Here is a 22,850-nt window from a genome sequence, read left to right on the forward strand (position 1 = left end):
CATCGTCTACTGCTAGACGTCTACTGCTAGACGTGGAACACAAAATGCAATGATTTGGGCTCACCTCCTGCAGAACATCTTGAGCCCGCCGAACGTCCGGCCGGTGGGCACGGCAGGGCAGTTGGGGGAAGGCGGTGTGGCCGGCGAGGGCAGCACGGTAGCATCGGAGGACGACAAGGAGGACGATGATGATGAGCAGACAGCAGAAGCGTCAGTGAGAGGTTCCTCTTCTCCGTCGTGTGAGGAGGAGGTGTTGTTGGGCTGGGGAGGAGCAGCAGGAGGTGGTGTTCCTGCTCTCTGGTCCTCTTCAGCCTGCTGGTCCTCCATGACGGCCCGACGTTCCTTCTGCTCTTGCACACCCTTATACCCCAAACTGCTGACCTCTGACCCTAACCCTGCTCGGTGGTCAACAGCTGTAGGACATTCTATCAACTACAACCACACTGATACTTAAACCAACATCACACAAACCATAACCTTGTGAATGGTGATAATATAACAACAAGTGTTGTTAATAACGACTACACAAATAATAATAATAATGCTACAAACATAGTGACCTGAACCTAGTATTATTAATAACTTAACCCTAACTATTTTACCCTGCCGGTCAGACTGAATAGGAGGAGGCTGATGAGGTTGAGGACAAATAGGTAAAAACTACTTTTAGGCTTCAATCTTTCTCCTCCTCTTTAACGAATCGTGTTTTCTGTTCCCATTGTGCGGGGTTGCTACAGTCAGAACCGCAGCCGCAGAGACTTCAAAACAGAACCAACCATTCTCCTCCTGGACTCTTTGAGTTTGTGAGCTTCTCCTAACTTGTCCTTCCTTCCTTCCTGTCATTTAAAACCCCAACCTCTTTACATTAAGAGTTTTGTCATGCCCTTTCCTCCATCAGCCTGCTCCCTCCCTAACTTGTCTATCTTTGTCTCTATCCCGGGCTCTCTTTCTACCCCCCTCTCGTTCCATCTATCTCTCCATGGCATGACATTCTCATTCTGTCTCTCTAGCACCAGGCACGCTGCTCTCACCAGCAATCCAGGAAGTGTCAAAAAGGACACTTGATCAAAACAAAGCTTTGGGGAGAAGACGGACACGCACTCATCTCTCTCCCTCTGTCTCTCTCACCGTCTCTCTCTCTCTCTACCTGTTGCTTCCCGTCTTCCTTTCTTTTCTCCCAGTCATCTCTGCCTTTCTCTCTCTCTCTCACACACACACTCTCTCTCCTTCTCCACATACTTTTATCTCAGCCACTCTCCCCCTCTTTCTCTCGGGCCCTCCTACACTCTGCTCCTCTTCACCGATTGGTTGAGAAAGAGTGCTGCTGCTGTGTGCACTCCCGCATCTCACCAGTCACCACCTACAGGCGACTCAGATGAATTGCAGGTGAGGAGTCCACTTGACTTCTGTGTGAGTCCATTTAATGTCATTTAAGTATTCCTTGAGAGATCATGATTTTGTAAACTGTGTTTTCTAAGGCCAATGCTCTACACAGTCAAATCTTCAGAGTTCATTTGATGCTCATGATGATATATTTCATGCCCCAAACCCCAAAGGGGAATTTCAAAATGTATCCATTTGTAACTGTCAGAGTTAAATAAACACAGAGGATTTTACCCTTAAGTTTGTATTTTCAGACTCTGGTGGGATTCGATCGTAAATCACCTGAGAAGGAGTGAGTGTGGACTGGAGGTCTTAACCTTGACCGACAACTTACGCGATAACGCTAGGAGAAGAGGTCACGGCCTCCGTGTCCAATACAGCCGAGTAACCGATTCTCGAAGCGCATTAACATTTGGAGCATCATTCTTGCCTGACCTGCCTCGCTGTCGCTCAACCTCTCACATTTCTACTGCTGCACTCTGCAACGTGCCTCCCTCCCACATCACTCTTTATATAAACGTCCTGCCTACACCACCAGAGAAGAGCCAGAGAGGAGCAGCAGCTGCATACTGCAGTAAAAGCAGAGGTTGCACGCCGCCTGCACGGACGTGCCGGTGAGTGAGAGACCGGAAACAGCGGAGATCCATCCACGTGTGGCTGGTGCTGCTGCTCCGTCCCGTGGGCTCCCCCCCCTGAGTTCAGCCTTGCTGTTATTTTAGACAGCCAATTAAAAAATTCACAATCACCACTGGGATCTCAGTCTCTTTCACCTCGCAGTACTGACAGTCACCCCCTGGGGGCTCCCTTGTAGTGTCAGACCAGGTAACTTGCTATACCTACAAAAGGGTCAGACCAGACCATAGGCTGACGACTCCTGGGGCAGTGGTGGGAAAAGTACTCCAATGTTTTACTTAAGTAAAAGTATCAATACTGCAATATAAAAACACTCCGTTACAAGTAAAAGTCTGGAATTCAAGATGTACTTGAAGTACAAAAGTATTGACAATCAAAATGTACAAAAAAGTAAAAGTACTCATTATGCAGAATGTCCCATTTCAAGTGTTCAAATGTATTAAAATATTTGTACTGATCTACAAGCTCACAATGCGACAAAATCACCCTTTTGATAATGTAATGGTTAATATCTCCTATCTTCCTCTGAGCACACGCACACACACACACACACACACACACACACACACACACACACACACACACACACACACACACACACACACACACACACACACACACACACACACACACACACACACACACACACACACACACACACACACACACACACACACACACACACACACACACACACACACACACACACACACACACACACACACACCTAACGACAGTAGTTTATTCGTGAGATCAAGACCTGCTGCTGGTGATGAAGAAGACACTGATGATTATGATTATGACGTGCCCTAGTTCCTGTCTGTGTGCACAACAAGGATTACAGGTTGTCATGGTAACTAACCTGTCCCAGATTGACTGGGGTTACAGAGAAGAAATGACTTAAATATACCCATCATAACCAACACTGACCCAACATTGATTCATTAAGTTGTTCAAACTATAAACAGCCATTTAAAGAAGATAACGCTGCTGTCGGGCAGAAACCTTGTATCTCCATATTTCATTTCATTTCATTTTTATTTATTTCCCCCCATTGCCTATTTTATACTTCATATGATGACAGTGCCACACAAAAGTAACCAAAAATATCCTATCCTACAAGCTCACATTTGGGTCACAATGTGATGCACATAAAACTCTACTCACTCATTCAATGTCAGTACATTTAACCAAATTTTGACCTGAGATAAGATTCTAAAAATGTCTTCTACATCCTGACAGTTTTCTGAAAAAGCTGTTTCTATGTCAGTCGTTCTTCGATTTAAAAAAAATAGCAGACCTACAAGCTCGTAGCGCGCGCTATGAGCTTGTAGATCTGCTATTTTTCAATAGCTATATTATAACATAATGCTAACACCAAAAGGGGTTCCCGCCCAAAATGGGTTAAACATGGACAGTACTCCATCGCGTCATGTTGTTACTGCAGCTACAATGTTGACTTGAAATCAAATAATTTTACTCTATATTTGGGAGTTACATAATTTTACTATTTCACAATACTCGTGTAAGGACAAATTGAAAATCTTTCATCTAGAATCTTGAAATGTATTAAATCACAGCTGTAGGTTATATTTTTTGGGTTAATTAACCCAAAAACCAAAGCTATATTCTAATAGTAATCAACACCGTCTCTCCCCAGCTCTTTAGTAAATTTAAAATCACACCCGCATTTTTCGTAAAATTGACTCACTAATTTTGAATTTTATTTGGAATGGAAAAACCCCAAGAATATGTAAACCGCCAAAAAGGGAGAGATCGGAACGGTGGACTTGGTTTACCTAACTTTCAGTTTTATTATTGGGCAGCAAATATGTACAAGATTGCACTCTGGATTTCAGATACAGAGGACAGCTGGCTTCAATTGGAATCCAACTCATGTCACTCTTCATCCTTGAAAGCTTTAACATGCAGCAGTCTTCCACTTAAATCTAGGCAGCACTCTTCTAATCCTTGCGTTATATCCACCTTCAACATTTGGCAACAAATTAGACAACATTTTGGTTGGAACTCTATGTCTGTATGGAACAACCATACATTTCAACCGGGCAAAACTGATAGAAGATTCTCCACCTGGTCTAGACAAGGGCTGTCTTGCCTAGGAGACTTCTATATAGACGGCACGTTTGCCAGCTTCACCCAATTACGCTCCACATTCAATCTTCAACATTCTGACTTATTCAGATACTTTCAAATTCGCAATTTTGCTAATCACAATACTATAATACAAACAATACCACATTCTACCAGTTACTCATCTGCCAAAAGGCCAAATTTATTTTCTATATAACATTTTACTGGTCACCCCTCCTGCTTTGCATAAGATCAAAGCGGGGTGGGAAACCGAATTGGGTACCACTCTGTCAGATACATTTTGGGATGCTGCGCTAAGTACAATTAACTCAACCTCTTCCTGTGCAAGACTTGGTCTCATCCAATTTAAAGTACTTCAGAGGATACATTATAGCAAAGCCAGACTATCGAGAATATACCCAGATCTCCTATGATAGATGCTCTCAGTCACCAGCAGATTTGACTCATATGTTTTGGTCATGCCCAAGCCTGCTGAAATTTCTTTAGTGTTATCTCTGAAATTCTAGGATTGAATGTGGATCCTTCACCTTGCATTGCTATTTTCGGTGTCCCTGAAGAGGGAACCAGACTGAACAAGACAAAAATATATAGATTAATTTGCTTCTTTAATTGCTCGCCGCTATATTCTACTGCTATGGAAAAACCATCTACCTCCCTCAAACACATCCTGGTTACGGGACCTAATGTCATTTCTGAAACTAGAAAAGATTAAATTTGCTGTCCGCGGCTCTGTTGAAAACCTTTATAAACATTGGCAGCCTCTCATCTCACACTTTGATTCACTTCAAGCTATCTCATTGGATTAGATAAGTGTATAAAGTCACCCGAGGGTGCAGACTTTGTTCTATCATTGTCACAATTCACAAGGAGCATATGCCATCTGAGGCCGAGTCAACGTGATGTTTTCACCCTGTCTTTCCCTTGTCTCTCTCTTTTCTCTCTTCTCCCTTTAGCGGTTACTCTTCTTTTTATGGGTGGGAGGGGGGGGGGGGGGGGTACTTGGGAGAGGGGGAAAACTGGTGGGTTTTAAAAAATTAGAAAAATCAACAAACAAGCACTGACTACTACTATGAAATGCACCTACTGGTAATTATATGTATATATGTATGTACCATGTACCTATGTATAACACATGCAATGAAAAAAAAAATCACACCCGTGTGAAGTGAGTGGCGATCTTATCATGGTACATCATCTCATGATTCCGGCCATTCAGAATTTGCGTCCTCACCTTCGTCTTCAAGTTTGTGTTACGTAATGTTTGTGCACATACACAAAAAGCTGGACATATGAATACAAAGAAAATCTATCAATCAGGAGTTAGATACCATTTATCAGCCTCAATATTAGTGTCTGCTATTTTTCTGTTTGTTTGTTTGTTTTTGGGGGCGCTAGGGAAGTAAGGGTGTTGGGGGGCTGGAGCACCCCCTCCCCCCAGGCACAGCCCCCCCTCGGACAGGAGGGGGAAAATAATAATAATTGTAATCAAAACAGATTTCTGTTACTAGGCCTAATACATATGCTGTATCACAGTATCGGCACCTTAACCTGGTGAATTGCCTGTGTCAGTTTGCTCATGCGTGTGGAGAGGGAAAGTAAAAGACACACTGTGTGTGTGTGTGGGTTGTTGCGTGCCATCATGTTTTTAAAAGTAAGCTAAAGTAAACATGCTAATATAATTCATTACCGTCTCCGTCTCCGATCTTATCCTTTGGCTCTGGGGAGAGCTTACCTTGTGATTTGCATACGAGTTGACACTCATATCCATCAAGAGCAAATCAGAACTTTCAGTGCCTGCTAGATCAGCATCACTAAAGGCTCTACTAAAGCAAAAGGTAACCAGAGGCAGACATCACTGTGTTGAGAGAGAAAACAATTATAAAGCCCTCTCCTCTCATTGCTTTTGATGTGCCCAGGATCAAACAGTTTCAGTGCTTTTCAACTCGGCCAACAGACACAAGACTCTGTCACACAAAGCCACAGCAAAGCGAGCCAGGCGTATCATTTCCGTCATTTGAGCGGGTGGTGTCCCAGAGCAGAGCTGCTGATCAGAGGAGAGCACTCAAGAGAGCAGACCCATCTGGAGAAAGACTCCTGAAGAAAGAGCTGTTAACTCCGTTACCCAGAACACACCTCTGTAATGACATTATGTGTAGTAATAATAATAATAATGAGGCCTGGGACAGACTCAGAGAGAGGATGTTATTATGGGAGAGAGGAGATGATGATGCTGGACAGTGACTGAGCAGAGACTGAGAGAGACCACCAGATGTTGTTAAATCAAGTTAAGGTCACAAGAGAAACGACACACTATTATGACGTAGCACCTGTCAGACCAACACTATAACCTGATTGGTCACACAAGCCCCCAACAACAGCCCCTTAAACTCGAGGAAGTTAGGGGTAACAACAAAACTTGTGTTCTTCAGGCTTTCATGCCTCGTAGTCCTATTTGTACTGACAAACACGTGATGAAAACGACCCACAGTAGCATATAAATACCAACGTCTCAACTATCGGTTCTCGTGGGCAAGAGACACGTTCGGTTGTATGCGTTCAACATTAACAAACCAGAACCTGTATCATAAAAACGTGTTGTTGAACGTTGAACAAGAGTGAAATTACATATTAATTTGAAACTCACATGTAGGGCTGCTGATTTATCGCCAGGTGAGGTGACTCGTTGTCGGCTGTTTTCGACGGCGAGACTCGGTTGCCTGCGGCGAAGTTCATGGTGAATGATCCCTTCTTCTTCCGGGCGTCAACACACCTTGCTTGTTTTTCGCCATTCATCACTCTTCACTTCCACTTCTCTACCTCTCCAGTGTTATACGGAAACTGGTGACCCACCGAAATATGACTCCTACTCGGTCTAGACTGATGATGTGATCGTTTTTGCTGTATGTGAAATACCTGCGGCTGCGCTAGAAATATCTTTCACCTTAGCTAGTAGTCAGTCAGGTTATAAAAACGCTGCATGGTTGGTGTAATACAAATAATGTTTACATTGTAATTTGTTATATATGAAAATGGCCAGAATTCTATTTTCATCATGTTAGACTAGAGAGTGAGAGTGATCCGACAAGAATAGAAAGTGATGCTTGTCATAGACGCGAAGACTTGCAACGCACACTGTCCCGGGCAGCGCACCCCCGTCCCATGTTAGACCCAGAAATGTTGGTTAGTATAAACTTGTATGATTGAGCAATTTGAGTAATTAGCATAATATGTGACCATACCATTAAAGGACCACTTCACCACTTTTCAACCTATCTTCATATAATATGTCCTCACTAATAATCATGATAAAATGGCACGATTTTTTTCTACTCAGTCGGTGTCTCAAAGGAGGGCTGTGGGCAGTTCAGAAACCGTCTTCCAGTGACATCATCATTAGGCAGATTATTTTTTAAACAAGATTTTTTTACAAAAATGTTTAGATTTTCATTATCGTGAGAACGATGGCTTCCATTTTCGTATTGCAACTTTTCAGGACTAGAAATCCTGCAGTTTTTATTAGCTTGTATTCCCCATCGATGATGTCACTGGAAGACGGTTTCTGAACTGCCCACAGCCCTCCTATGAGACACAGACCGAGTAGAAAGAAATTGCGCCATTCTTTCATGATTATTAGTGAGGACCTATTATATGAAGATAGGTTGAAAAGTGGTGAAGTGGTCCTTTAACATCCTATACATTTCACCATTCTTTAAGTATCATGTGATGTGTCAAACTAGGGGGATTTAATGATTCTGAATCCATTCCAAGCATTAGTTTTGCACAAAAACACTCCTTGGGCTAAAAACAACCATAGCCGTCATCACAAATGTGATGAGGTCAGCACAATTGGGCTATGGCCGTTTTGAGCCCCAAGGAGTGATTTTGTGCAAAACTAATGCTTGGAATGGATTCAGAATCATGAAAACCCTATAGTTTGACACATCACATGATACTTATTTTTGCCTTATACAGGATGTTAATGGTAGGGGTCACATAGCATATTATGCTAATTACTCAAATTGCTGTGCAACTTTTAGCAACCAAGCTGAATTTCATCCATTAGGCCTATAGATAACATTTCTAAAATAAAAGTTTATACTAACAACCATTTCTGGGTTCATGAAATTTCCAGTAGACTATCTGCGTGTGTATAGTGTCAACACACGCAGAGATGACAGATTGCTTGTAGAAAGGAAAAAACCTTTTTACTAAGTCTAAGGGCATTTCTGCTTGGGACATTTTTGTATCGTGCATATTTAATGAGGCAATTTGCACATTTGAACAAACCAGCAGAAATAACAGCTATAGTATGGCCTAGTATAGATTCATGTATAATTTGAATGTAAAATATTCAAATTGTTATCTAATATAACAAATGTGTTTATAAAATGAGTTTTAGGTGATATATTGCAGATTGTGTGTATGCAAATTAGGTACATCTTTACATTTATTGTTTCTTTCAAACTAAGATAATATAGTAAATAGGAGTCACCAGAACATACTTTTGTGTTTTGATTGATTGATTAAATAGTTTATAATAGTTTATTAGACAGAATGTATAAACAGCAACAGAGTCAAACACAAAACGGATAGCACCAAAAAAAGTCCTTGCTTTTTTCCATTTAGGCCCTATGCAATCAAGTCAACAACAAGATTCAATATCATCATAGTAAAAACATCAAAAAAGTCCATAACACAGTAAAAATAAACACAGTATATACAATGGGGGGGGGGGGGGGGGGGTCATTTCCTCTCCCTTGGGCCTGCTGAAAGGTTGGATTTTCATGCCTGTTTTAAAAGTTGCACGTGATTTGCATTTTTTGAGGGAGGGGGTCAGGGTATTCCATGCTTGGGTGGCGGTGCTCTGGTGCTGTAGGAGAATTTACCCATATTTGTTTTGAAAATGGGTGGTACCAGATCGTTGTTCTCATTCCCTCTAGCATTGTAGCTGTGGGTGTTTTTTGAGGTATAGGTATCTTGTCTTCTACCCAGAGTCAGTTTAAACTAGCAAAATGGGTTGGTAAGAGGTGGGTCATGGGCCCCAGGCCGAGAAGTAGTCGAATTAATTTGTTTTGGGAGGTCTGAAGCTTAGACTTAAGTGACATTGTGATGCTGGAGAACGGGTCAACAGTCCTTCTATAATTTAGGAGTATAAGGTCAGACATGTGATGTCTGCTCGAACAGGAACTTGTGTCCACATCAGGTGGAAATGCTTCGCAGCACCACGGACAGCTCTCGTCCGGCCATGCAGGAGTAGTTCCTCAACTTCCTCTTACTTCACTTGGTACAGTTCAGGGAACAGCTGTAGTAGACTATAGAGCGTCGCAGTCCCGCCTCCTACCCTGGACCAGGAAATGAAACCCAATGCATTATTCTCATAGACATTTCTTAAAGTATTTATTTAAAGACGGTTACGCCGCGGACAAAGCCAACTCGAGTCGTGACAACTCATGACAACACAAACAATATTTTGGACCAAACAAATAATTACAAAGAAGAAAAACAACAAAAAAAGTGTTGTAACCTGCCGTTTTTTTCTTCTTTCTAATTATTTGTTTGGTCCAAAATATTGTTTGTGTTGTCATGAGTTGTCACGACTCGAGTTGGCTTTGTCCGCGGCGTAACCGTCTTTAAATAAATACTTTAAGAAATGTCTATGAGAATAATGCATTGGGTTTCATTTCCTGGTCCAGGGTAGGAGGCGGGACTGCGACGCTCTATATGCAACCTCTCCTCCTTTCTGAGACAGCACTGTGCCCCATCACTGGCATCTGTTGCCATGATGAACAGCTTATTTGGTTCAGCTTTTCATAGCCGATGAAAGGCAGCTATGGAAAATGCCTTGTCTAAAAAAAAGAATGCCTGTCCTTATGTGTCTGTCCCTATATAACTCTATGGTCAGTCCGTGTGAGGGGGGGCTGGTGTTGTTCACTGCAAAGTCCTGTGATAATAAGACGGAGGCATCCCTCCCATCTCAGTTGTTGTGGCACAAAGAAGACTCTGCTTTGCTGGACACTGCCACAGAGCAAAAGACCAGGTCATTTTGGATATTCTTCTGTGGACAGTGACACTACCCTGCCCATCAAGAGGAACAAAACCACTTACATTTCCAGATGTTATGAGTAGGGACACAGGACTGACTGAATGAATTTGGTGTGGCAATGAACAACAGAGACCAGTGGAAGCAGCTTGTGTCGCAGATCTCGAGGGAACTCGAATGATGATGATGATGATGAGGCCCTGGAAGTTGCAGTTGTTTTTACGGGAGTTTGACTTTGATTGCAGTTATACACTATGTTGGCCTTGCCAGTTCCCTCTGTCTTTCCGGTGTCTCTTGTGACCGGCGAGGAGAGACTGGAGACACCTCACTGTACTGGCTTCTCCCTTCCGATTAACTTCAGCCCCAACCTATGCATACTGTATATTTTCATGTTTAGAGGAAATTGATATGCTGTTATATCAACGGTTGTTACTGTGTTAAATTATTATTCATGTCATGTGTGAGTGGATGGGACCCGAATGGAAACAAGGCCGCAAGGTCTTTCTTCGGTGTAATCCTTTTTCGGACAAAAAAAATGCCTGACTGTACATTGTGCTGTTTGCATTTATATGTTGCCTAATAAAATATTCAATCAATCAATCACTGTCCCCATCATTGTCACCCCTCTTGGCTTGTTTGATGAAGGCAGGGTCAGTTGAAGCATGGTTGGTATGCTAACATGTACATGTGAACAAACTCTGGAACACTGAGGGGCCATCCAGATGAGGACGAATGTGGTGATTCACCAGGAGGCCATCTCAGGAGAGATACAAATACAAACTGAACTGAAAGGACAGAAAACTCTCGACTCAAGAAAAAAGAAACTGACACCATGGCACTTATTGACATTGTGAGAAGGAAAACAACTATTTTTGTATTGAAATGCCTTGATATATTTTTGTATTGTATTCAAAATGATTTCCATGCAATATATGTATGCATAAATTGCAAACCTTGAATAATTTCAATAAAGTTTATTTAAACCACATTTGCTGTGGTCAGATGTACATGAATAATATTTGTAAAAATGACTTGGAATAATATAACAGAAAAGAACTGTTTGCTTTTGATTGATTGATTTAACAGTTTGCAGAATTACAGTACATTTCAAGTACAACTCAATACAAAAACTGTTAACTGAGTGGACGACACCATAAAGCATTACACTTGTTTACAATAGGGTCCACCATTTTCAATTCATCAAAACATTTAGAGACGTACGAATATAAACAACTATATAGTCAAAACATGAAATCATCATAGGAGGTAAAAAGGGAAAAAAAAAAACATATACAGTGAGGGGGAAAAGGGGTGGGTGGGGATTCAGATTTTACGGGGGCCAGTTTCGAATTGCAGCCGTCCGTAGGTGCCCATTGAGAGCGGTTTTGAAGGAGTCAAGGGATTCGCATGTCTTAATGACTGTTGGTAGGGCGTTCTACATTTTAGTGGCATAGGAGCGAAATTAATTTAGTCCCTTGTTTGTTCCGAATCTGGGTTGCACATGGTTTGTTGAACTCCCTCTGGTGTTGTGGGTGTGGACTTCGTTGACATTAAGGAAGTATTTAGACAGGTACATGGATATCTTGGTGGTGTAGCGAATCTTGTGGACCAGACCCATTGCAAGATGCTGTACTCTGTCGTCAACCCTAAGCCATCCTAGCCTGTCAAAGTGGGCAGGGGTGAGGTGGGTTCGGGGAGTGAGGCAAAGTGGGAGCCTGACCAGTTTGTTTTGGGATGTCTGGAGCCTTGTTTTAAGGGCCTTAGAGGTGCTGTGGTACCAGGAGGTGCATGCATAGTCGAAGAAACCTTGTACGAGGACTCCTGTTAGGGTCTTCAAGGTGTTTTTGTTGACCAGTGAGGATATCCTGCATAGGAATCTTGTTCTTTGGTTTACTTTTTTGATTCCGTTGGTGGCCATTTTATCACCGGAAAGATTTGCCTCCAGGATGGAACCTAGGTAGGTAAGTAGGCAAGTCATTACAAGCATAACATAATTATGCTATCATACTTTACTTTAATTGTTTATTTCCGGGACAGTGCACATTAATGAACATTTCAAATCCCCATATTTTTTTACACATGATTGCATGTGTAAACACTAAAGGCACCTACATGTATATAAATATGATGTTTTTTGCATAGTATTGTATATTATTGTTTGTCAAGTTACCCGTTATTTCTGCTAATTTATTTAAATATGCAAATGATATAATTAAATATGCACGGTTTTTGAGTATGTGTTTGCACTGCAGAAACTATGGTGTGCAGAATGGGGAAAAGAATATTCCAGTGTTTCCACTCCACTGTCTGTTTAACTGGAGAACCTGCAGAGCTAGTTCCAACTCAATGTAGTGGAAACTCATCAGATGATCAATCAGTCACATGCACACTATATACACCTGACTGGGGTGGGCTATTTAACCCCCCGTTTTGCACTGGACATGGATATCTGCATCCCCAGCATGTGGGCTCTCATTCTGCTAGATACCTCTGTTCTAAATTATCAAACAGAAATAGCTGACATTTTACAAAAAAATTAAGAAATGTCTTAATTCCTCATGGAGAGTAAAAAAATAAAAATAAAAAATCAGTTTCAAATTCTTCCAAGTCACATAATAAACAAATTCTATCCTCTTCAGGATTACCAATAATCCCATACCTCTTCAATGTGCGTTGTTCTTTTGATTTTATATCATTTAATTGTAGCCAATGTTTGATTAACGCCATTTGTTATGTAAAGAACATTGTAAGAACGGTGTTAAAAACTGTACAAATATAAGCGTGGCAATAGCATTGTAAAGATTAAAACTAGGGCTAGGCTATACAAAGTAGTTGGTCTGTGAGAGTCTAAAATAATACATCCAGGATTATACAGGCAGACAGCAACCCCTGGTGGTGTATTTTAGTAATGAAACCTGGATACAAAATTACCGTTGTTTAATCCATGCTACTGTTCGTCCTCTGAAATACACTAAATAAAAAAGTATTATGCGTTTCACTGGGATGGATATGTATAAATTGCTCACTCGCTCGCATCAATTCCGGAATAACAAAAATAGACAAACATGTCATGTCAATTACTAACTTTGTTTTGGACCAAGTCGCACAATACAAACTTGAGTAACTAAAGCGGACACGCAGTAGTTTTGTACGGTTTGTCCTCCGAGGGGAGCCGTAGCTTAAATCACCACCACCAGCCAGGCTCTGTGACTGATCTGACAAAAGATCCGACCAAAAGAATAGAGTAGCCCTCCATATTGCAGAACCATGAATGAACCAAACAGAACCACGAGAGGATAGGAAAGACGATGGTAAAATTGACTGTCGCAGAGAGCATCCCCATCCCTGCCGCCTTTTGGTTACAGAATGTGGCCTCCAGCAGGCCTCCTCCAGTGCCCTGCCTGCACCTGCACAACTTTAGCCTAATATTCAAACTGAAGGACATTAATAATAATGATGATAATAATGATAATAGTAATAATAATAATAATAAATAACAACAACAAAAAAATAAAACAAAGATTACATAATGGTGGATTAAAGGCACGGACCTGCCTCTGGTCCTCCTCGTATCGACAATAAAAACCAAGAACCATCTCATCAATAGTCAGAAACCGACCCATTCTCATGGGAGGCCATGGAAGAGGCGAGGTGGAGGAGAAGACGACTTTCATGCTGGTGGTTGTATTTAGATTATGTCGAACTCGAAGCAGTTGTTCTTTTTGTATTTTTAGTAAAGTCCTTCAGTAGCCTGCAATATACGTACTACAATAAGTGTAGGCCTAATGAGTTTACAATTTGGTGGTGGGAAATGTGGGATCCATGACAATCCGATTTTGGCCAAGTTCACATAACAATAAATAGGAATACAAACCTAAAACAAAAAGGTTTCAAGTATTAATAAAGAATAACAAACCAACCAAGGCCGGGTCAAAGTATTTACATGTATAATTAAACCGCATGAGAAGCATATTTCACTTGAAAGTAGCGCCGTGCGCGGAACCAGAACCTCAATAGAATGCCAGTCACACTGAATATTGGGTTATAGACCGATCATGCCTTATAGTGCATTGAACTCGTAAAGTACAGGAGCAGAGTAAAGGAGAGAGGAGTGTTACTTCGTCTTTTCTCTCCATGTGAGTTGGAGTGAGTTTACATCCGGGTGTTTTCCCTAGGCAATGGGAACCGCAGTACCACTGTTCCTTAGGCAAAGTGAAATAAATTCGCCGCACCGACACAAAAAATAGTCCTCTTTCCCAACACGTTTTCATTGCGCCCCGCGACGCCAATCCACCAAATTTAACGAACTTTAACAGTAAAATAGCAATTTATCGAACGGTTTAGCGTTACAAAACGACTACTCAGTCCCATTTACAAGTAGTTTTTTCCGTCCCCCCTCTTCTTCTAGCTCCTGTGGAGCGCAGTGATCAGAGCTGCTCTCAGGCTGTGGTGAATGAGATTGAAGAAGAGTTCTTCTTGTTTTCTACCTTTTTAGTTTTTTCCTCTTTTTGGACAAAATTATATTTAAACTAAATATAAAATAACGCGGACCCGCCTTGCCGCAGAGCCGGGAGCCTATCTGACTGCTCTGGGATATTCTGAACGCCGTGGATTGTTGGGGTTGTTTAGTAGAATATTTATTTATTTTATTTTCTGAGGAGAAGAGGAGGAGAGAGGGCTGCTGTAAGTGAGTAGAGAGGAGAGTAAGTCCACATTGGGGCTCCTTTTTTATTTTATTATTATCACAACTTTCATTTACTGTTCTTGTCTCTGCTGAAACTTTGGTTGCCTTGACGTCTTTATGGTCGTCTGTGTGTGTTTTTACAGTATTTAGTTACAGGTGGACAAACAAACAGGGAGGGGATATTATTTTTTTCCTGGTCAGTTTTTTATTCTAGGAGTTGGGTTTTTATTCTAGTGGAGGAGGGCCGACTCTTAACTTAGAGCCACATCATGTTGGCCGGGATCATTGTTTATAAAATGGTCACCGTTATCAAAGTCATTTAAACAAAAAAAAATGTCACTGGATTTTATTATTATTTTTTAATAGACGCTCCAGATGCATTATTATTATTCATCTTTAAAGGTTATAATTTTCATCAGGCTAACACAGTTGTCAGTGGTTTCTAGCAGAATTTAGCCCTGTGAAGCTAATTTATAATGGAAGCGAATGGGCTGACTGGCTAGCTGGTTAGCATTAGCATGCTAAATGCCGTTAAGCTAAGCTAACATTATGACACTTGTTCTCTTTGGATATTTGTGTGTGTGTTTTTTGTGTCGGGCTCACCTGGGGGAGGGATGGTTCATATGTCAGGGTATTGAAACAAAGAGTTGACAGTCGGAAGAACAGTTCATAATCCTGTTAATAACAGTAAACATTATGTTTGGAATAAAGCAGTTATAAACAGCGATATGAGGAGGAAGCTTATACTGTAGGACCAGACGGCCATAGTTGGCTGTTAGAGGGCTATAAAACGTGTATTAAATAATAGAAACATTATAACAAAAATATATGTCACTTTTAACAATTAACACAACCTGGACGCCAGAAGCACTTTCTGCATTCATGTTGAAACCCACCATTTTATTTTTTTATCTGTTTGTGTCCCTTTTCGCAGGCCTGCAGGGGAACTTTATTTGGACAAGTTAACATCCTTCTGTCCAGCCGCAGGCAATTAGTTCAATTAAGTAACGTTAACTCTGAAACAAGACGTCACTATTTCAGTTATACTAGGCCTACCGCTGTTATAAAATTAATGTCCACACTTTTATTTTCAAGTTTAAACATGTATACAAATGTATATCAATGAACTTGCTTGGACTAATCTGCAGCATCGTACAGTTATAGCTTTTAGGCCTGGTATACCAAATATCTCACAGTTGGAGTCTGGACTCCTAAAAAGGCACAATTCCAAAGTGAGTTATTTGACATAAAGGAGGAGGTGATAATTGTTTTGGTCCCATGCTGAAAAAATATATCCCACATACTCATCTCTTATCTTCTGTCTCTCTTATGCTTTGGTCACTTTCTCATTCTATGAACTTTATGGATCACAGGTATCTCTGGCCACTGGAAAAGTTGTCATGCTATTGTTAGATTTTAATGTTGTTTATCTGGGATTTGAACATTATTCTATTGTTGTACTTGGCAGATGTCTCTATATGAGAGCATCATAAATCAGTGCTTCCCAATTTTTTTTTCATTTTTTTTGCTCAGGGAACCCCTGTAAATAACTTTTTCATCCACGGCATTCCTGAATTATTACATGACTTTACAGCATCAAGTATGTAAATCTTTCCCCCTAAAATACAATGTCACAAGGAAATCAGAGAATATCTGTTTTCATTAGGACAGATTGAAAATAACTTTTATAATCCCAGCATCCCTATTCTGGGGGAAACATTTACCAAAAATAGTAACGGGTTGTGAGCTTGTAGATCTGCTATTTTTGGTGAAGAGACTAAGGGCCGATTCATACTCCTATTTTAGAGCCGAATAAAAGTCGGTTCGGCGCTGTAGAGCCTACAATGTGACGTCATTTGAGGTTCGGGGGGCGGGTACCGTCCTATAGTCGGCTCTTCGGTGCTACTGAAAATTTCTGACGAGCCGAAATCATTTCGGCACTACAGCGCCGAAACAGCGGTAAAATAGGAGTATGAATCGGCCCTTAGTGTACTGTTCGCTGAAAAAGATTGCACCAGTGCAACTCGGGTCTGCTTTCACAAAGTTTAGAGGGTCAAAGTGGTTAAACTGAAGTGATATAGTTAAATTCCAAATATTATCAAAGTATTCTACGCGCCCCTGGACTTGTATCATGGCACCCTAGGGTGCCATGGCATCCACTTTGAAAAACCTTGATCTAAATGACTAAACAGTAAAATGCAAATGGTAAAAGTGGGCTGCTTTCTCTTTCTCTCTCTGCCTCAGTAGTTGCATCCCTCTCAGAGATGGGTACATAATCCTTGCTGTCTCAGGTTCTGTGATGATGATGATGATGATGATGATGATAACAAATGATACTCTTAGTATCATTTGGAGTTGACCTGTTTTGGATGTAAGCGTTTGAACCCAGATATACAAGCAAACTAAGCATGACATATAGGAACAGTGCTAATACAACCCAGCACTTTCAGCAGGACAGGGAAGTAGATATACTTTATTCGTTTATTTAGTCGGGACAATGTATATTAATGAACATTACATTAAAAATGCAGTGTAAATATACCAGATTTAGCAAAACATGCTAATTTCCATCTGCAGTCCCCAGACATCGAACATCAAACAGTACAAACAGGGCTGACATACAGGACATAGCATACAAATACCTAGTACATTTCAAACGTATTAAGACTAGTAAGAATAAAAAATAAGAAAAGATTAAACTATTATTAGGGTAGGTTTACTCTAATAAGCTCTATAATACAGCATAAAAAAGAGATGCACCTAAAATAATTATAAATGGTTGCAGCTTTGATTTTCAAGCAACCAGTTTTTAAAGGAGGAAAATATTGCACATTCCCTTATATTATAAAGGCACCTGCACACTGAGCGTGTTTTTCGGACTTTTAGCAGCGTTTCTCCATCAGTTTTCCGGAAAACACGTCCAGTGTGCAACCACCTTAACGTTGCGGAAATGTCACTGTGTGACCTCTGACTTTTAGCTCTTAACTACTTTTTTGGATAAAACAAAAATAAACTTCTCATTCTAAAGTACATTATTATTATTATTATTATTATTATTATTATTTGTTTGTATTATGCCATAATCTTATTACAGATGATGTGTGGTAGCCACATTTGTAACAAGCTTGTGTTCTGTGTGTTGAATTCTTTGTGTTACAGGGAAGCCCAGAGGGGTGGAATCCAGACTCACAGCCCGGCGGTAAGTTCAGCTATGACTCCATTTCAGGGGTAAACAGAAGGAACTACTTGCTCTGAATTGTAAATGTCAAAAGGTCATGGCTAGATTTAATATCGACAAGATCGTTACCCATAAAGCTACTAGACCACTGGGGCCCCCCCATATGTAGTCTTCAGGTGACCCAGTGTTATAATTTTAGTTAACTGAATAGTTTTATTTCGGTCTTAAAACAACATGTACATGATTATTACAGCAGCAAAAGCATTTTACAGGACATGTTTGGACCGAAAAAGGTGTAGGCTGAAGCCAGCCTACACCTTTTTCGGTCCAAACATGCTGCTGTAATAATCATGTACATGTTGTTTGAATGCCTTATAAGTGCATTATAATGCACTATTAATGTGGTTATAACGCATTACAGACCTGACCCTAATAGAAAGTCTTACCGGTTGTTTTAATGAGGACCCCCTTTGAAAATGAGTTGCTGCGACTCAAGGTGCTTAGTGAAATTTCAAATAAATAAATAATACCAGAAGAGAAGTTGCCTCTGAACGTGAATTTTACAGCCAAGATAATAAGTTGAAAATGGAAATGTGAATAACTCAGCCCCTCCAAATTAAGTTAATTGTTTTGATTTGGTTTTTTTAATCATGTTTTTCTCCCACCAAAAATATTTTGCACCTTCCCTCTGATTAGGCATCTTGGATTCATTTGTGACATCCATAATCAACTATATTCTGTCCAGACATAAGTGGAACGGATTCTCCAAGAAAGATTATCACTATTGTTTGTAGTTCGATATATGCACTAGTATACTATTTATTAATATAAATGGTACTGCAAGTTTTGCATTCAGTGAAACTGGTTATCCAAGAAAGAGATTCACTTCAGACAGTATTTGGTATTTTGGTTGTATTTGAATTCCTCAGAACAAGATATTTCACCTCTGGTCCTTGGGGACACCCAGTACTGCTTTGTTTTCTACCTTACCGGGTAGATAATTGCATTCACCTGCTGTCCAATGTCCCTGTTTAGACAACTAGAATGACAAGGTCACCAGGTGAATGCAATTAATTTACTAGTAGAGTAGAAAATAGGAGATGTGGAGTACAAGGGTTGAATTTGAGTGTGCTAAATATACCAAACTACCATCCATAAGCTTTATATCCGCTATCTCGCTCTCCCGATTTAGAGAGGTACCGGTAATTGCAACAATGCCAGAACTACAGTAAAGATGGTGGCACATCTGTGTCCAATCGTGTGCTTTAAATAACTTGACATGAAATCCGTTTTCTTTTTCTTTTTTTCCCTCAGTGGTCAGTATGGCCAAACAGATACTAACTTGTTTCCAGTGCACTTAGAAATAACGCCATGTCTGGTTAGATTTGAAGTAGTAAAGTAAAAAATAAAATCTGACCGATTGACATATTGAAGTAAAGTTTGCAACCTTTAACTTGTAATGTAACCTGAAGAACCTGAACCTGAATTAACCTGATTGTCTTGTTTAATATTCCAGCGGCTCTTTAATGCTTCAGTTGGATGCTGTTCCCACTGGAGACGGTGTTAAGGTAAATTATGAGATTACATTATTTGTATATGGCCTGGGCCATGGCTCAGTGGTCCAGGCACCTTGGCTGGTAACCCGCGGCAGTGTGCCGCGGGTTCGACTCCCGATCCCGACGGCCTTTACTGCATGTCTTCCCCCCCCCCATCTCTCTCCCCATTTCCTGTCAGCCTACTGTCTGTCCCTCCATAAAATATATAAAATAAAGGCGAAAGCCACAAAAAAAACATAAAAAAAAATATATATATATATATTTTTATATTAAATTGTATTAACAGTTTGACTCTATAAAACGCTTTACCCGCATTTTAATCAAATATTCTACACTGCCGAGATTGTTTTATTACCTTTTGGAGCATACGCTGAAGTATTTGCAGCTTTCAACCACGAAATTCCGGCGAAAAATGGTTCGATGGTTTGTTATGATGAGACGAGCCAGCGGCCATGACAATGTGAAACGAAACCACAGTGCAGAGCAAGTTGTAGTCCAAACAAACCCCCCGTTCACTTGCATTGGGCTCAATTTCCCAGAAGCCCTAGCAGCCCAGATGATGACTTGATTTCCGGTTTCGTCATCATAACGCGACGGCCTCGTCATCAGGTCCCGGATAAGTCTCTTTTTTAATTATTTTAAAACGGCGAATTAAACACATGTCGGGTATAGCGTTTTACGTGCGGTGGAACACTGGATTAAACAATTAGCTGCCGTCAAACTGTTAATTATTTGTATTGTTTTAGATGGTCTGCATTATTACACAAGAAAATGCATGATAGGGTGAATAAATAATAGCTAATGGGTTTCATTCAACCAGTAAAAGTCTTGACCTTGTGTTTTTCCAAGTCTTCATGCATCCCATCAAGATCTGCACTTGTTCTCTTATAACAGACAAAGGTGTGTTCGTTATTATATGTCAATTAATTTATAGGACAACTTGTAAATTACTTCATGTAGTAGTAGTATTATTATACTATTATAATCCTACATTATAGTTTATACAGTACAAAGCAACATGTAGTGTAGGGTATAGGGGTGGGACGATTCACTTACCTCCCGATTCGATACGATATCGATACCTGGGGTGCCAATTCGATTTATATTGCGATTCTTAATTATATTGCGATTCGATATTGCGATTGATGAGATTTTGCCCCCAAGTTACTTAGCTTTTTTTTATACTAGAACATTTTAAAACGATTATAAACAATATAAACCATTCAAAGTTGAATCATACACTTCAAAGCAGCCAGATAACCTCAGTCAGTCTTACTTTAAAAAAAAAAGAAATCGGAAAAAACGAACCTAAAGAAAAATATATAGGCATATATATATATATATATATATATATATATATATATATATATATATATATATATATATATATATATATATCACGATTCAAATTTAAAATTGTGGCATTAAAAAAAATCACGATATTTGAGTGAATCGATTTCTTTGCCCACCCCATTCATTTGTGTGGAGTGCATTGTGTACTGTGTCTGAGTGGTAGTGTTGTGCCGTAAATGCATAGCTGTACACAGTCATGTGTGCGTTTCTTTAGTAATGCTCGGTAGCAGAGAGACTGTGACCTAGCGTGACCTTGTATTTCAGAGTACAGATGGGTAGACTGACTGTCTGTCTGGCTGAGCGTTAGACTGATTAATTGACTGATTGTCTGACTGTGACTGATAGAAGTTCTGACTGACTGAAAGGAAGTAGTAGGTCCACATAGTAGGTATAGACGAATCCAGAAACGGGTCTCATGGTCGCAGCTTACGTATTTCCTGTAGGCGGAGCTGACGTAGCTGTGGGGTAAACCCGCACGTCTTCTACTACATTGAATGGTAGAGTGACTGATGTTAGTCTGCTCAAACATTACTCCTTTACCTGCTTTTTACTAACACTAACATTACAAAGATGCCCAGAACATCGGAATGAACCTGTGTTGTTTATGGCTGCTCCAACAGTAGTGGCAACATTCCAAAAAAAAAAAAAACGGAATGTCAAAATATCCACCGCGGTGGCTGAGACCAGAGTCATACAGTAATAATGGTTATTACCTCATACTTTAAATGCTTAGTATGAGGTATAAAGTACAGCAGCCTTGTGTTCATAAAACAGAAAGATTGGGTATTGGGTAAGACTGACGTTGTGTATCTTGCAGGACCATTCACTGCTTTGTCTCAACCATTTTTTTCTTTTTGGAATGTTGCCACTACTGTTGGAGCAGCCATAAACAACACAGATTCATCCTGATATTCTGGGCATCTTTGTAATGTTAGTGTTAGTAAAAAGCAGGTAAAGGAGTAATGTTTGAGCAGACTAACATCAGTCACTCTACCATTCAATGTAGTAGAAGACATGCGGGTTTACCCCACAGCTACGTCAGCTCCGCCTACAGGAAATACGTAAGCTGCGACCATGAGACCCGTTTCTGGATTAGTCTATATTGTTCAGTCGGTAAAAAATACGGTAGTCCTTTCATGTATGTCCTTGTACTTATAATATATATGTAAGCATCATGTATACACACATGGATGATGGTTTCATAACAGTAAGTGTTACCTGTAAGAATAGTAAACAGGTGGCTCAGAGGTGAGCAACCGTTACCGTTAAGAGTTTTGGGGTTTGAACCTGACTGGGGCTTTTCTGTGTAGGTAGGTAACTACCCCTTATCCCTAAACTTATTTGCCGTTTTTTTCTAATAGCCGATCTACATCACATGTTGTGAGCTTGTAGATTGGCTATTTGATCTATTTTAGGTTTTTCAAAATAGTAAAAAATGGCAAATACCTTTTGGGATAAGTGGTAAGATATAGCCCTATGTGTCTTCCTTATGGACACCTTCACACCCATTCAGCTACGGCAGTATTGGCTTTAGATCTGGAGTTGGTTCATGGGTGCTGCTCATACTGCTCCTTAACCCATTCTGGACGGGAAGCCCTTTTGGTGTTTTAACTAAGCATTATGTTATACTTTAGCTATTGAAAAATAGCAGATCTACAAGCTCATGAACTTGTAGGTCTGCTATTTTTGAAAAATCGTGAAAATGCGGCACACATCTTTGAATATAGACTTTTTTGTTTTGTTTTTTGACGCTCAAATACTTTTTTTTAATTTATTTCGATGTAAGGCCTAAATGGGTTAATTAGGTTGGGTTAGATGTAGAAGAGAAAGTACAAATGTACTTGATATGTGTGGAGAATAAACGAAACGGCAAATAAATGTCCCAACCCATATAATCTTCCGTTCTCTTTT

At 40.3% G+C, this 22,850-nt stretch overlaps 2 protein-coding genes across 7 annotated transcripts in view; one reads left to right on the plus strand and one right to left on the minus strand.

The window, feature by feature from the left end:
- Nucleotides 1-6,974, minus strand: part of dgkzb (diacylglycerol kinase, zeta b) — a 76,746-nt gene extending 69,772 nt beyond the window's left edge. For all 5 annotated transcript variants that reach the window (XR_013789980.1, XM_079500804.1, XM_079500802.1 and 2 more), the window contains exon 1: nucleotides 6,773-6,974. Coding sequence is in view for 4 of the 5 variants with exons in the window: in XM_079500804.1 (XP_079356930.1) it covers nucleotides 6,773-6,921 (149 nt within the window). In the remaining variant the exon portion in view is untranslated. The remainder of the gene's footprint in view (nucleotides 1-6,772) is intronic.
- A 7,654-nt stretch (nucleotides 6,975-14,628) lies between these two features.
- phf21ab (PHD finger protein 21Ab) overlaps nucleotides 14,629-22,850 on the plus strand; it is a 41,548-nt gene continuing 33,326 nt past the window's right edge. For both annotated transcript variants that reach the window (XM_079501670.1, XM_079501671.1), the window contains exons 1-4: nucleotides 14,629-14,855; nucleotides 17,097-17,223; nucleotides 18,012-18,051; nucleotides 19,547-19,598. In XM_079501670.1, coding sequence (XP_079357796.1) covers nucleotides 19,557-19,598 — 42 coding nt within the window. In that variant the 5' untranslated portion in view covers nucleotides 14,629-14,855; nucleotides 17,097-17,223; nucleotides 18,012-18,051; nucleotides 19,547-19,556. The remainder of the gene's footprint in view (nucleotides 14,856-17,096; nucleotides 17,224-18,011; nucleotides 18,052-19,546; nucleotides 19,599-22,850) is intronic.

The sequence above is a fragment of the Electrona antarctica genome (assembly GCF_951216825.1).
Source record: "Electrona antarctica genome assembly, chromosome: 5".
Lineage (NCBI taxonomy): Eukaryota > Metazoa > Chordata > Actinopteri > Myctophiformes > Myctophidae > Electrona > Electrona antarctica.